This window comes from Branchiostoma floridae, chromosome 18 (genome assembly GCF_000003815.2).
Source record: "Branchiostoma floridae strain S238N-H82 chromosome 18, Bfl_VNyyK, whole genome shotgun sequence".
Classification (NCBI taxonomy): Eukaryota; Metazoa; Chordata; class Leptocardii; order Amphioxiformes; family Branchiostomatidae; genus Branchiostoma; species Branchiostoma floridae.
In genome coordinates this window covers 5,799,150-5,813,706 of record NC_049996.1, presented here as the reverse complement: position 1 = coordinate 5,813,706, position 14,557 = coordinate 5,799,150, and the positions used below count along the sequence as shown (strand labels likewise).

The window sequence follows — 14,557 nt, the reverse complement described above, 5'->3', positions numbered from 1 at the left end:
TGCTAAAGTTTCGAAAGCCATAGTGCCAGATGTCATTTTGTAACGCGCAAAATGTGTACATAGTTGTGCTGGAAAATCCTGTAGATGTGAAAAAGTATAAACATTATACAAGTCTAAGGTCTCTTTGTTGCACCACAGACAGTTGTTTACACCCATGCAACGGCCTCAAGCTGTGCCCCGACGTGCACCGTGTCTTCAGAGAATAACGCGTTCTATATGATCTGAGCCGTTTTAGAAAACCCCGGAAGTAGAACCGAATATTCGATGCTTGGCCCTTCGACTACATTGTTCAGTCAATTTAACCAAACCCTTCTAATAGCCCTTCTATACGCCTGATTACGTAATTGAGTCAGCATGGCCGACCGGTCTAAGGCGCTGGGTGCAGATAGCGATTTGCTTTTGCAGCCGTAGATCGTGGGTTCGAACCCCACTTGTTACAATTTTTGCCTCCATGAAATGTCATGTACAAGATAACTCAAGAACGGCTGGATGGATTGCTTTTCATACTTGGTGTGTTGGTGGGGTGTGATGAAAGCTGGAAGTGATTAGCTTTTGGGCCCCCTAGCGACTTCCCTTGGTACTGCAGTGCACCTCCCGGTTTTGCTATCTCGTGTTCTGAAGAAGCCATGGTCACGTTGCCAACAAACTCGGGAGAATGAAGGAAGCGTTCTACAGGAAGGCATTGGACATGCAATTTCGTCTGTTTGGACGAGACACAGCTCATCCGGACACAGCAGCTGGATACAACAATATTGGGACTGTCTACATAACAATGGGAGAAGACGACATGGCATTAGAGGCCTTACAACGGTCACTCTACATTAAACGGCGAATTCATGGAATAGAAAATGACCACCCAAGCATAGCAGCAAGCATGGTCAATATTGCTGTTCTTTTTCAGCAGATGGACCTACATCGGGAATCGCCGATGATGAGCGAACAAGCAGAGGCCATGTTAGAAAGACTCGGACAAACACAAATTCTACACATGGCAACAGCGATGGGCGTCACGGGGAAATCACTCGCTACAGCTAAAGCCCCGGTCACAAAGCGCGTACGATTCCTTACGATGGACTATTCCGCATATCGTACGATGAGCACAGTACATCGCAAGAAAATCGTAAGCATCGCAAGCCATCGCAACGCATCGGATGGTGTTCAAAATTTTTCCAGCGTCGCACGATTTTTCACTTGTGTCTCTTCTGTACAGCCGTCTGACCGCTTTTGCGCTCCTTTAACCAACAAAATGTGGACATAGCTGTTAAATACCTTCCTATATATATATATAATATCTTTAACTGTAAAAATAAATTTAAAAAGACCATGACAACAAGAGTATTACAAGCAAAAGTTCAAATCAAGCGTGAGTACTAGTATGGTTATCTCGGCCTGCTTGCCGGCTCTACGTGTCAGGCATTTTCGAAGATTGTATCATGATATGCTATCAACAAAAAGATGCCATCATACAAAAATCATATCATAAGCATTATATCATATGTATTTCCGACTCATAGAGCCTGCCTTTATGTTCGTGTTGTCCTCATGGTTACTACGATTATGGTAAACTGACCCAAGACCGACGAGAGCTGAGATTTGATCTAATTAAAAACTCACGTGCATGAAGCAATCAAACAATTGTCTGCATCACCTGTGCGGGGCGCGCTGTTCTCTGGTTACGATTGTGGCAGTTGCGACTGATATATTTGCCCTTTTCATCAATATCGACAATATCAGGGAAAACTGAAACCATCACAACTTGCTAAAAAATCATAAATCTATAACCTCATCAGTAGACAAAAATTGCCGTAATGAACTCTGCTATGGGGGCAAATAAAATCTTACGACGATAGCGACATTTTGAACATGTTCAAAATCCATTTTAGCTCTATTTTTCGCCATACGACGCTCCCCGATTTACTATGATTCACTGCGATTGACGCAGGCACGCTCTTATGACCTCATCGTACGATGCACTACGCGCTTTGTGACCACGGCTTTATATACTTAAACCATTGCTTCCGATTCTCCCCCGACTTACGACGCACTGCGCTTATCCTGCGCATCGGAAGGAATCGCAAGGAATCGTACGCGCTTTGTGACCGGGGCTTAAGATGTACAAGAAAGAGGCCATACAGAAACTTCTTGATGCTGTAACGATCATGGAGAGCAAAGGCGCCGAATCAAGACGCCTAGCACAGATTCACTATGAACTGGGCTCACTGTATCGATCAGTTGGGTCCAACATGAATGGTCTGGTATGTCTACAAAGAAGTGTTCATCTGTATGGAAAATTTACCGATACGAGTGGAAAGGACTCTTCACTAGCACACAGTCTAGCTCGGCTAGCCTCTTCTCACTATGAAAACGCGGAGTATCCTGCAGCAGTGATGATGAATTATAAGAAGGCCCTGCGCCTGGTTCCGGAAGAACAGAGACTAAGGAAAGCGACGTACACCAGAAATTTGGGCCAAATCTTACTTAAGGCGGCAAAAATTCAGGAAGCAGTCGACGCAATCCGCAATCCATGGAACTCTTGGACAGCGTGCCAGATGAAGATCGGAGAACCGTTCAGGTGGGAGATTTTGAAGCTGTGCTCGGGGCAGCTCTCGCGACAGCCGGTCAGTTCTCTCTTGCCTATGTGTACTATGGGAAAGCCCATGCGAAATATTCATTGTATGGACAGGACAGTGACCTCGCCAATGTAGAGGGCGGTATGTGCACAAGTGTATACCTTGAGTGTGCCAGCCTCGTTCGCGAAGGCAAAGTAGAGGAGGCACTAGAGGTTCTCGAAGAATCAGAGGAGGACGTAGGAGACCCAGATCTATACCGTAGGCTCGCGAACGCTACCTATAAGGAAGGGTTAGCTGAAACTATTCACTTCCTCGAGACAGTTGTCTACCTTGATCCAAAAGATTACACAACTAGACGCAACTTGGCACGTATGTACCATGTACAAGCAAGACTGTCCCAGGCGTGCAGTAATGCAGAACTGTCCTCTAAAATAAGTAAGAAAGCCGATAATGAATATCACCTGGCCATGTGCGGCAATAGTGATTTGTCGGCGATGACAGAATATGGAAACTTTCTATGCCTCAACCAGAAGTGGGAAGAAGCCATGTTCGTCCTTCTCCAGGTTATCACAGAGGATTGTCAAATTGGATCTACGCTGAACATCACATTTGGACGTCCAGACATGGCCTTTATGCCAGAAGAGCTAAAAAACGAGCTGATGTACCAAAAAGAAGGGGAGCTTCACGTTCCCTGTATACATCTCGCATACTTCCTTCAGATCAGAGCATTTCTAGAGTCTGAACACCAGGCAGAAGCTGATCAGATCGTTCACGTTTTTGGACGTCAAGTTGAAGACAATGTCACCAGTTCCCTTTCCTGGTCCATGCTGGGATATGCTTTATGGCGTATCGGGCGCCATCTTGAGGCTGGTGCGGCATTCGCAAGAGCATCAAACCGCATGGAAGAGACGGCCGACCTTGACCTTACTGAGAACAACTGGGCAGCCTGTATCATCTGTGTAATTCTAGCAACGTAGACTTGAACGTAACTGTAACAAACACACCGCGTACATCGTACCAGCTTGTGTGCCGAAAGCCCGTTTGCAAATTAAGAGCACGATAGTGCCGCTGAAAACAAAATCATCTCAAGACCACTACATTGTTTTAAATGAAACTATGTGATAACTTTTTATAAACGCATCAATCGATCCAGTGCAAAAACAGTAAACAGTTAACAAAGCTAGCGCTATCCAAGACAAGAACCTTTGTAACTCAAAACAAATGATGCCACGTTTATCTTCATTACCTTCGCCGAGAAGATTATATTTTGGGTGGCGTTTGTTTGTATGTATATATGTACGTATGTAGAAGACCAGCATAACTCAAGAATGCCTGAATTGATCGTATTGATAATTGATATGCGAGTAGGTCTTGATGAGACCTGGAAACGATCAGATTTTGGGCCCCCTAGCAACCTGTTACGGTACTGCAATGGAACTTCCTGGTTGAATATCTCAAGTTCTAAACATGCTGCGGCTATGATTTTTGAGTGGTAGACAGCTCTTGATGCTAAGAGTAAGCGGTGTGGGTTTGGGTCCCCTAGCAGCTTGTACGAATGTACTGAATATTGATTGCTCCGGCCAAATGTTCTAAAATATGAGTTTGAACACCATAAGGATGAAGTCTAATGTATTGTCCCTTCTAAGAGCCGCTCTACATGTTTACATTTGGTCAGTTTCTGGTCTATTAATGTTTATTTGAGCACCTTCGTGTCACTGGTGACGTCAGCTTCAGATAATCAACACGCCCACCTAAGCTAGACTAATTAAACATTGTTTTCCCCACTCCGCTCCGTAAAGGCCACACCGAGCTCGCATCTGGCAGGCACCAGTGCAACACGAGGACTGAGCACAGCCCTTCATGACTTCCTCACCCAGAACAGAAGGTGGCAACTGAGGAGTTTCTGACCAGCTCACGAGGTGAGTTTGGAGAAACTTAAGGTAAGTGTGTTCTCAGAAATCAAATCACCTGGTGAAAAGTACTTTGTTATGCCACAATAAAGGCAGCGGCCAAAACGTCGCGCAGCAAATACGGCTGCATTTATATCATGGACAGCAACATTACTTCCAAATAACTAACAAAACTGATAAAACTAGTCATAGAATCAAGCCTTTGACAGGTGCCAATCATTGGAAAATGCAATTCTCACTTAAAAATATGGATAGGGCATGTTACCGACTTTCATATTCCTGCACCTCCTATTGTCTCAGTTACACCAATGCTACTTATTTGGATTCGGTCGTTTTTCTGAGTTGGAAAAAGAAAACAGTGAAGAAAGTTGTTTCTAATTCTTTATACGTTTTCTTCACTCAAACTACATGATTCAATGCTTAAAATGTCTACAAGCGAAATATAATGACTTTGGCTCCTGTCGAATGTGCCTAGTCTCTAACAGAATTCCTGTTTCGTGGTTTCTTTAATTTCAAGCGCCCACTCCTTCATCATTTCAGCACCGAGGGATTAAATTGATGTGATCTAATCTGACCTGGCCTAAACTACGTCGTGAATGTCAGTGAATGAAAAAGAGTAAACAGCCTCCATTTTAAATATTAATATTCAAACAGCGAGCTTCAGAACATTAAGATATCATGCATATCAGTAAGATTACTCTAAGGCTGTTTGTTACACTACATTTCGGCACATCAGTGTAAACAAGTGGTCTGGCGCTCTCTCTAAGAAATGCTAATTAGGCCACAGCAAGTAAATTTTCTGGATGACATCAGCGCGTGCTTTAATTTTCGCCTGATTTCAGAAAAAACAAACAAGAATTTTTCTTTCTTCTCAGGGGTGGTCAACATGTCGATAAAGTACCAAAATGAGCAAATATATATCTTGTAGTCTGATAATTGTACTTGTAGAAGTGACACTTGCGAGATACCCAGGACTGTCGTTTTAGAAATAAAACTTATTGGATAATTGTAAAAGTGACACCAATATGGAAGCTATGAGATTGATTACCAACTTTGTTGGTGATGTCAGTTTACCACACTAGTGTCACTTTTACCGTTTGACTTCTTTGCATGGTTTGACTTTGTAGGGATGAGTTGTTATAATAGAGTTTGTATGCTAATAATTCGTCATTGTCCGGATCGGTTGTTACCTCCATGAAATGTCACGGAGGTTATATTTACTTCCATGAAAAATTGAAGTATAGTTTTGGTGTGTCTGTGTGTGAGTCTGTCTGTTTGTCTTTCCGGATATTTGTGGTCAGCATAACTCAAGAACCTCTTAATGGATGAAAATTATACTTAGTATGTGATTAGGAATTGGGAAGACGAGGGGCAGGGTCAATTTTCTGCCCCCTGATATGTTACATTGGTACTGCAGCATTACTTCATTTTTTGTATCTTTTGACATGGACATGCTATGGTCTTGATTTTTTAGTGACAGATGGCTTGTGATGTAAGGAATAAGTGATGTATGTCTGGGCCCCCTAGCGACTTGCCCTTAAAGCTACAGAAGTAATTTGTCCAAAAATATTCCAAGGAGCGTAAATGAGTATAGGAACAATCGACTTTCATGATATTTAGCATGCGGTTACCTTTGGCTGAGCCCTGCATAATGATATGCTAATTATGCACATGTGGACTTAATTTGAATACTTAATGAGGAAAATCTATGTTTAAAATACTTAATGAGGAAAATCTATGTTTAAAATGTTTTCCATTATAGGACTCAAAATCCTGTAACATATGTAGTTTGTGGTAGGTGGAAGAATAGCAGTATGAGGTCTCCGAACTCTTGTTTCACTTGCGTTTGTCTATTTGTCTAGATAAGGAGATAACTCAAAAACGCCTGGATAAATTGGATTCATAATTGGTGTGTTTGTGGGGTGTAATAAAAGCTAGAAATGATTGGATTTTGGGCCCCCTAGCGGCTATCCTTGGTACTGCAGCACAACTTCTGGTTTTGTTATCTCGTGCTTTGAACAAGCAATGGTCACGAATTTTAGGTATTATATAGCTCTTGTGCTCAGGAATAAGTGACGTAAGTTTGAGCCCCCTAGCATCTATTTTCGGAATATCTTAAGCATTTTTGTCAAAAACTTCTGGAGTGGATAACTTATGAAGGGAACAACGAATTTTCATGATTTAATGAGATAATGTTGTACACAATTAAGTATCAATTATGCAAAATAAAAAAGTACATTAGCATAATTATTGAGAATAATCTATTATAGCAGTTTGTTCAAAGTATCTCTTGTCCTGGACATGATGTGGTCTTGACATTTTAGTGGTAGATAGCTTTCAGCGTCATAACAAAGTGGGGAAGTTTCAGACCCCTAGCATTTGTTTCTGGAACTGCAGGGGCATTTTTGTCAAGACATTCCAAAGAGGATAACTGCAGAAAGGAATGACGGTTTTTTTTCTTGTTATTCACATTTTTTAAAGAGGATGAGACAGAAAGCAGGCACTGCTTATCGAGGTCTTCTCCGCATATACATAAACAAAACAAAGACACACATACAGGACAACAAAACGCTAATAAATAACAGTCAAGAGATAATGATAACGACCAAAAAATTACGGGTTGACATCAATTTAGATATGCAGGTAGCTTACCAAAAGATTTGCATGATATTATACAAGTTATGCAAATGATGGCTCAATTTGCATAATCAATTTGGAAATTAAATAATTTTATTTTTTAACTGGACTTCAATAAATGTTAAACATTTAAATTATGAAAGTTGAAACATAAGCAGATGCCAATTATGCTAACAAGGAAATGATTTGCATAATATATGCGAAAATCTGTTTTCTATAGTTTGTATGCTAATGTTTAATTGTTCAGCATGGTTTAATGTGTAAAGATTGTTTCCTTTTGTATAGTTTGACGACATCACTGCTGTGGTTCTTCGCTCTATAACAATAGCATTTTTTACAAATTTTATCTATATATTGTAGTGACTTTAGATTTTGATTTCAGCGGTATGATAATAATCATGATTCTATTATTTTTGCATAGTTAATCATCATCATTTTTCTGCTGTTTCAGTTGTAATATAATGATTATTGAGTTTTAAGATATTGATGACTATCCATTATAAATGTTAATGTATATTACTTAACCCTATCCAGACCAGGGGGGTAAAAGTGCCTGCGCCAACTTTGACGTCGTATAACTGGCGAACGACATGTGCTAGGACAACGGAACTTAGTGACTTTTCCTAGAATATTGTTGGCAACAATTGTGGGAAAAAATTAGCTTGTGATTTTTCGTGTTGCCATGATGACGGGTTTCTGACAGGCATATTTTCCCAACTTTACTGATTTGTTTGAATTATGGGATTTCATGGTTTTAGTGCAAGATCAAACTTGTTTATTTATATCATTAACATCCTGTGTAATTTTAAGTTTCTTTTTAATGAGATATTCATAATTTATGCTAATTTGATGACGTCTTGGGTCAAAATCCAAGATGGCGGAAAATGTCTGTTTCAACGATAAAGACATGTTATTTTTACTCAAATATCGTCAAAATCTTTTATTTTCTTACAAAACACAATCACTCGATCATTTATAGTCCATTTCTATTGGGGTTTTGGGTTGTATGTGGAAAAGGTCATATTTTAGAAAATTCAACCTTGTCGATCCAAGATGGCGGAGAAATGACGTCATTTTCTGATGTCATATAGACGTCAATGTCGTCGTCATTGGTAATAAAAGATTTGGCAGACTTGGACACAAATAAGATAACCTTATAGTTATCGTTTTGTTCAATACCTTTAAGTGTAGCGGAAATTTCATATTTTGACGATTTTAGCCAAAAAAATGACATTATGACGTCATAATTACGTCATGATTAAGTAATGATACGTCATAACGATACAAAAATTACAGAAAATATAAAAATTAACTAGTACATCATCCCTTCCAAATTTGGTAATTGTAACCCAAGCCGATTTGAAATTACGAAGGGGGTCAAAAAAGCGCCCCCACCTCCCCGCCTGGCCCCAGGAATCCAAAAAAAGCCTGGTGTAGATATAGGAATAAGTATGTTTCTACCATGTACTTGCAATTAGTCTCCTGGCATGAACTTACCAATAGTTTCATTAACATTATCATTTCATTTTTTTTACCTTTGATAAAAGATCATATTTTCTTAATGTTTGTAGCTGTGTAACAGTGGTTTAGCAGCATAAGTCAAGTATCTATTCGTGAATCGTTTTTGGTGACGCCTCAGGGGCTAGCCTAATAGTAGAGTGTGCGACCGTTTGACAAGAATTCCCAAAATTCCGCAGGCATGTCAGACATTTTTCCACACCTGCGTAGTTGTATCATCCCTTTAGAGGGGAATAACTCGGGATGGGTTGACGGATCATCATAATATTTAGAATATAGATAGCTTCAGAGATGCCTAACATGATTACAAAAATGTAAATGCTGATTTGCATAATCAATGTGGAAAGTTTATAAATACACTGCATTTCATGTTAAAATGCTGAAAAAATATGCCATATGTAATTCAAAAAGAGAGAAATATTATGCTTACTTTAAGTATATATCTGATTGGCAAAATACCCTAAATTCTACAGCAATTCGTCTGCACGTTCAAAATTGCATCATACTTTCGGAAGCGAATAACTCGGGAAGGGGTTGACTGATCATCGTGATTTTTGATATGTAGATAACTTCGGAGATGCCTTCCATAAATAAGGGCTGTTTATGCAGACCCCGAGCTAATTTGCATAACTAACGAGCACAGTGTATTAAGCCACAGTATTTCATTACTACTAGGACACGTTAACATGACATATGTAACTAGAAAGGAGATAAACACCGATAGACATCAATTATGCAAATTGTAACCTAATTTACATTATTAATGAGAAATTGTTATTATAGTGTTAAATGACGAAATTCCATTCTTCCGACATTTGGCAGCAACAAGTACGTTAAGTTGAACATCGGACGTAAGAAGGGCGAATCAGGGTCTCATTTACATAATGTTTGAGAAAATGCATGCTACAATAGCTTTCTTGGCTAAGACTTTCATACTTTGAACACACTGTTATTTATGTAGATGAGATAATCATCTTCATACATACAGGCAGGCGAAAGGATAGAACACAAATACAACACACCTATAACAACAATCATTAATACTTATAAACAACAAAACCGTCGCCATGGGAATAGTTTTAATTACCACACTTTTTGTATGTGGGTGGGAGCCTTCTGATGTAAATAGTTGTATTGTATTTAACCACAAACCTGGCATACAAGAGGATAAGAATGTGGCTTCATTGAAACTGATAACTCCAACAAGCACAGCAGCATTAGGGAGAAACAATTCTTGCACATTGAAAAAGTCCAACAAATGTGAAAATATCGCATACATTAGCAGAGAGGCCTTTCCTTTTTTTTTACTTAGGTAGCCAGACACCATGGACAGAAAGCTGCGACACCTGCTGATGTTCCTTCTCATCATCCTGATGGTGCCCAACCTGCAGGTAGCTGGGTGGTTGTGGGGATCAAGTGAGAAAGCCGACAGCAACTGCACACCATCATCAGCTCAGAACGCCGGCCGCAGCTGCGCACCACCGCGCTGCGATTGCCGTGCTCTGGGCCTCACCAGCATCAATGTGAACCTCCCAACATCCTTCACAGAGTTAGATTTGGGACATAACAAGATAACAATGATTCAGAAAGGTACATTTAAAAATCTACCCCAGCTACAAATTTTGGACCTGTCCAAAAACCAGATAACAATGATTCAGAAAGGTGCATTTGAAAATCTACCCCAGCTACAAATATTGATCCTGTCCAGCAACCAGATAAGAATGATTCAGGCAGGTACATTTGTAAATCTACCACTCCTTCAAAAGTTGTACCTGCACAACAACCAGATAACAATGATTCAGAAAGGTGCATTTACAAATCTACCCTGCCTACGAGAGTTGTGGCTAAGCTACAACCAAATAACAATGATTCAGAAAGGTGCATTTGAAAATCTACCCCAGCTACTAATATTGCACCTGTCCAACAACCAGATAACTATGCTTCAGGCAAGTTTACTTGTAAATCTACCCCTGCTTCAAACGTTGTTTCTGCACGACAACCAGATAACAATGATTCAGGCAGGTACATTTGTAAACTTACCCAAGCTGCAAAAGTTGACACTTACGAGCAACAAGATGTCTGCCATTACCCCTTTAGCTTTCAGATTGTTGCCGTGTAATCTAAACATAGAACTTAACGGGAACCCCTGGCAGTGTGACTGTAAGATGGTTCCCTTCAGGCTAGATTCGACAGAATTTCCTTCATATAAACACAAGATAACCTGTGCCGAACCCGCCAACTTACGGGGACAGAAGCTTACAGATGTCAGTCCTGACGATTTGATATGTGCAGAGCAAACCACATTTTCAACATTGCCTGTCCAAGTAACCTTTAACGACTGTTACAAAGGCACAACATCTGGCTTCACAGTCAAGAACAAAAAAGGCAAAACAAAACCAACAGTAGCTTCACCCCCTCAAAGCATTAGTATCCATGCTGATGCCCGATCAACTTCTATAAACAATCATAATTACACAGCAGCTAGCTCAACAGCAGGCCCTGTAGGAAAAAGAGCCAAAACAAGGGCATTACTAAGTTCTACCGTTCAAGCCACTTCAGACAAGCCGGAAACAGAAATTTCCCATGCTGATACGCAAATAACATCTAATGACTATTACAACTGCATAATAACAGACTTTAAAGGTAAAAGAGGCACAACTGGGGCGACAGAAAGTCCGACTCTGCAAACCACTTCAGACGAACCCAAAAGCGGCAGTTCCATAAAATCTTATCCCAGTTTCCCCATACCTGCTATCATTGGCTCTATCTGGGGTTCAATAGCTGGTATTGCACTGATCGGCACCGTCATTCTCACGATCTGGTGCAAGAGGAGGACCAAGAATCCCCTTTCAGGCCCCTCTTCAGGTCCTAATTCTAACATTGCTTTGGATAATGTTGCCAAGTCTGCTACTTTAGTGACCAGTGGTCATGATCAGACAGGGCAGGGCCAGTGTCAGACAATCACTGATGATGAGACCATCTATGTGCAGCCAGATGGTGCCCTGTACATGAAGCAAGAAGATGTCCTGTATGAGATGCCGGCTGATGCAGGTCCAAGACAGCCTACTGAAGAAACGTCCCTAGCGCCATCCAAAAGAAAGTCACGTCTTAAAGACAAGCCTAACTCCCTCCCTCCTCCCCGTGGTGATGACGATTGTGTGTATGTGGTGCCAGATGGTGCCATGTATATGACACCAGAAGATGTTCTGTATGAGATGCCTACAAACAGTCATCACAAGCAGCCAATAGGCACTAATGAAAACATGCACTACTACCAACCTCAAACAAAGGACACAGCTTTACCCACTGATGCTGATGGCTATATGATCGTAGCACCCAAACACATGGAAGGCCATTGAATTTTAGTCATTTCAAGAGTTGTAAATCATAACCATAGGTTTTACCTCAAATTTTGATAAGATTCACACGAAATGTGAATAGGCGGATTTCATTTAACTCTTTTGATTCTTAAAGAAAAGATTAAATCGGCTATTGTGCTGAGTTTAAGGCCAATTTTCCTTTTCATCTGTATTGGCGATTGAAAATATCACTTGTCGAAAGAAAAGTGACAAACTATCGGAATGCCCCTCTGGCTTTGAAATGGACTTAAGGATACTATAACATCAGAAACCTTTTCTAAATATCTATTTGAAAGTTACTTTATACGCACATAAAATCTTAGTGCATACATGTTTCTCATAGAACATTGATTTGCACAGTCTTCGTTTGGAGCATGCATGTAGAAGCAATTGTACCTGTCAAACATAGTTGATTCTAATGGTTGTACAGCCTGTTGCAGTACTGTCCTTACATCCTCTCTCTCAAAAGCATTAGCTCCTGATGTTACTCAATCGCCATTTCCAATTGCTTCTCGGAACTTCACTCACTGGTGTCTCAACTAAGAACTTTCTCAGCATGTCAGCAAGGACACGTTTTGCCAATTTCACAGAAGCAAACCTCCATTTATTCTTCTACAGTCCACTTCTCATGACGAATACACCTTGAGGGAACAAGGTTCATCGTAATAGCTTCCCTGATGGGTAAAACTTTAAAACGCTTTCATGGTTTATTTGACAAATATCTGTCACTAAATCCGGTGTAGTAACCCAAAACATCTGCGTGGCACTTGTGAGTCCTGTTTCGTTTGTGATGATTTGAAGCATAAAGCCCCACTGTGAAGTGAGATTTTTACAGTTTTGTGACTTTGGTAAAAACCCAAGTTGTTCTCCTATCTTTGACATATATCATTTTTATAATAATTATAATGTATCTGATTCCCTACCAGGTTGTACAACAGACACTGCTGTTTGGGCGATTAGATGTAAGGAATTGGATTATAGTAGCAGATCCTTAACATTTTAGTACCGTAAATCACAGTACAGTACCCTGGTGTGCTGATTGACATACATGTATAGTAGAGGTGGATATATGAACCATGGTAAGTTCTTACACGGACGAAAACTTTCAGGTATCCATATTTGAAGTTACAGCGACTGGAATGGTCTGGTTGTCTCTGACAATAATAACAAATCAACTCTTTACGATCACAGATTCTGAGCATTTTAGGATCATAGCAACAGAGCTGTTTGGGATAATAGCAAAAGAACATTTTATGATGATAGCAACAGAACTGCTTAGGATCATAGCAAAAGAACTTTTAAGATCATAGCAACACAACTGGTTATAATCATAGCAACACAACTGGTTATAATCATAGCAACATAACTTTTAGGATCATAGCAACAGAACTTTTAGGATCATAGCAACAGAACTTTTAGGATCATAGCAACAGAACTTTTAGGATCATAGCAAGAGAACTTTTAGGATCATAGCAAGAGAACTTTTAGGATCATAGCAACAGAACCATTTAGGATCATAGCAACAGAACCTTTTAGGATCGTAGCAACAGAAGTTTTAGGGTCATAGTAACAGAACCTTTAGGATCATAGCAACAGAACTTTTAATATCATAGGAACGGAACTTCAAGGATCATAGCAACAGATTTTCTAGGATCATAGTAACAGATTTTGTAGGGTCTTAGCAACAGAATTTTCAGGATCATATCAACAGAACTGTCTTGGAACATAGCAACGGAACCTTGTAGGATCATACAGAGCAACAGAACCTTTAGGATCATAGCAACAGAACTGTTTGCGATCATAGCAACAGAACCTTTTGGGATCATATATAACAACAGAACTATTAGAATCATAGCAACAAAACTCTTTAGGATCATAGGAACAGAACTGTTTGGTATCATAGCAACAGAACTTTTAGGATAACAGCAACAGATCTTTTAAGATCATAGGAGCAGAACTTTTAGGATCATAGCAACAGAACGTTTAGGATCATAGCAACAGAACCTTTTAAGATCATAGCAACAGAACGTTTAGGATCATAGCAATAGAACTTTGAGGATTATAGCAACAGGACTTTGAGGATTATAGCAACAGGACTTTAAGGATCGTATCAGCAGAATTTTCATGATCAAAGCAACAGAATTTTTAGGGTCATAGCAACAGAAGTTTTAGGATCATAGCAGCAGAACTGTTTGGGGACATAGCAACAAAACCTTTTGGGATCTATATAACAACAGAGCTTTTAGAATCACAGCAACAGAACCTTTTAGGATCATAGAAACAGAACTCTCCACGACCGCCGTACCAGCTAATTTTTTTTAGGATAATAGCAACAAAACATTTATGGTCATGGCAACAGAGGCCGTTATGCTTAAGATTTAAGCCACCGAGAATAAGCCCAGAACAAAGGCAATCAAGAACATAGATAACCTTTAAATGAAAAAAAAACCGGAACGAGCCACAGACAGGATTCCAAGAGCATTTGAAAGCAAAACAAAAGGTACGGCTAAAGGCCCAGTCCTCACACACTAAGAACGGCGAAAGAATGTAGTAGGCCTTTTAG

The 14,557-nt window shown here is 40.0% G+C and overlaps 1 protein-coding gene across 2 annotated transcripts; it reads left to right on the top strand.

Annotated features, from left to right (window-relative positions):
* The first annotated feature begins 4,364 nt into the window (after positions 1 to 4,364).
* On the top strand, positions 4,365 to 12,952 carry LOC118405267 (leucine-rich repeat-containing protein 24-like). 2 transcript variants are annotated; one of them, XM_035804668.1, is made up of 3 exons: positions 4,365 to 4,489; positions 9,948 to 10,441; positions 10,514 to 12,952. In XM_035804668.1, exons 2-3 carry the CDS (start codon positions 9,961 to 9,963, stop codon positions 11,992 to 11,994), a joined length of 1,962 nt encoding a protein of 653 aa, XP_035660561.1. In that variant the 5' UTR covers positions 4,365 to 4,489; positions 9,948 to 9,960; the 3' UTR covers positions 11,995 to 12,952. The 2 variants fall into 2 exon arrangements, with proteins under 2 accessions (XP_035660561.1, XP_035660560.1); XM_035804667.1 differs by having other exon boundaries at positions 9,948 to 12,952.
* The last annotated feature ends 1,605 nt before the right edge of the window (positions 12,953 to 14,557 follow it).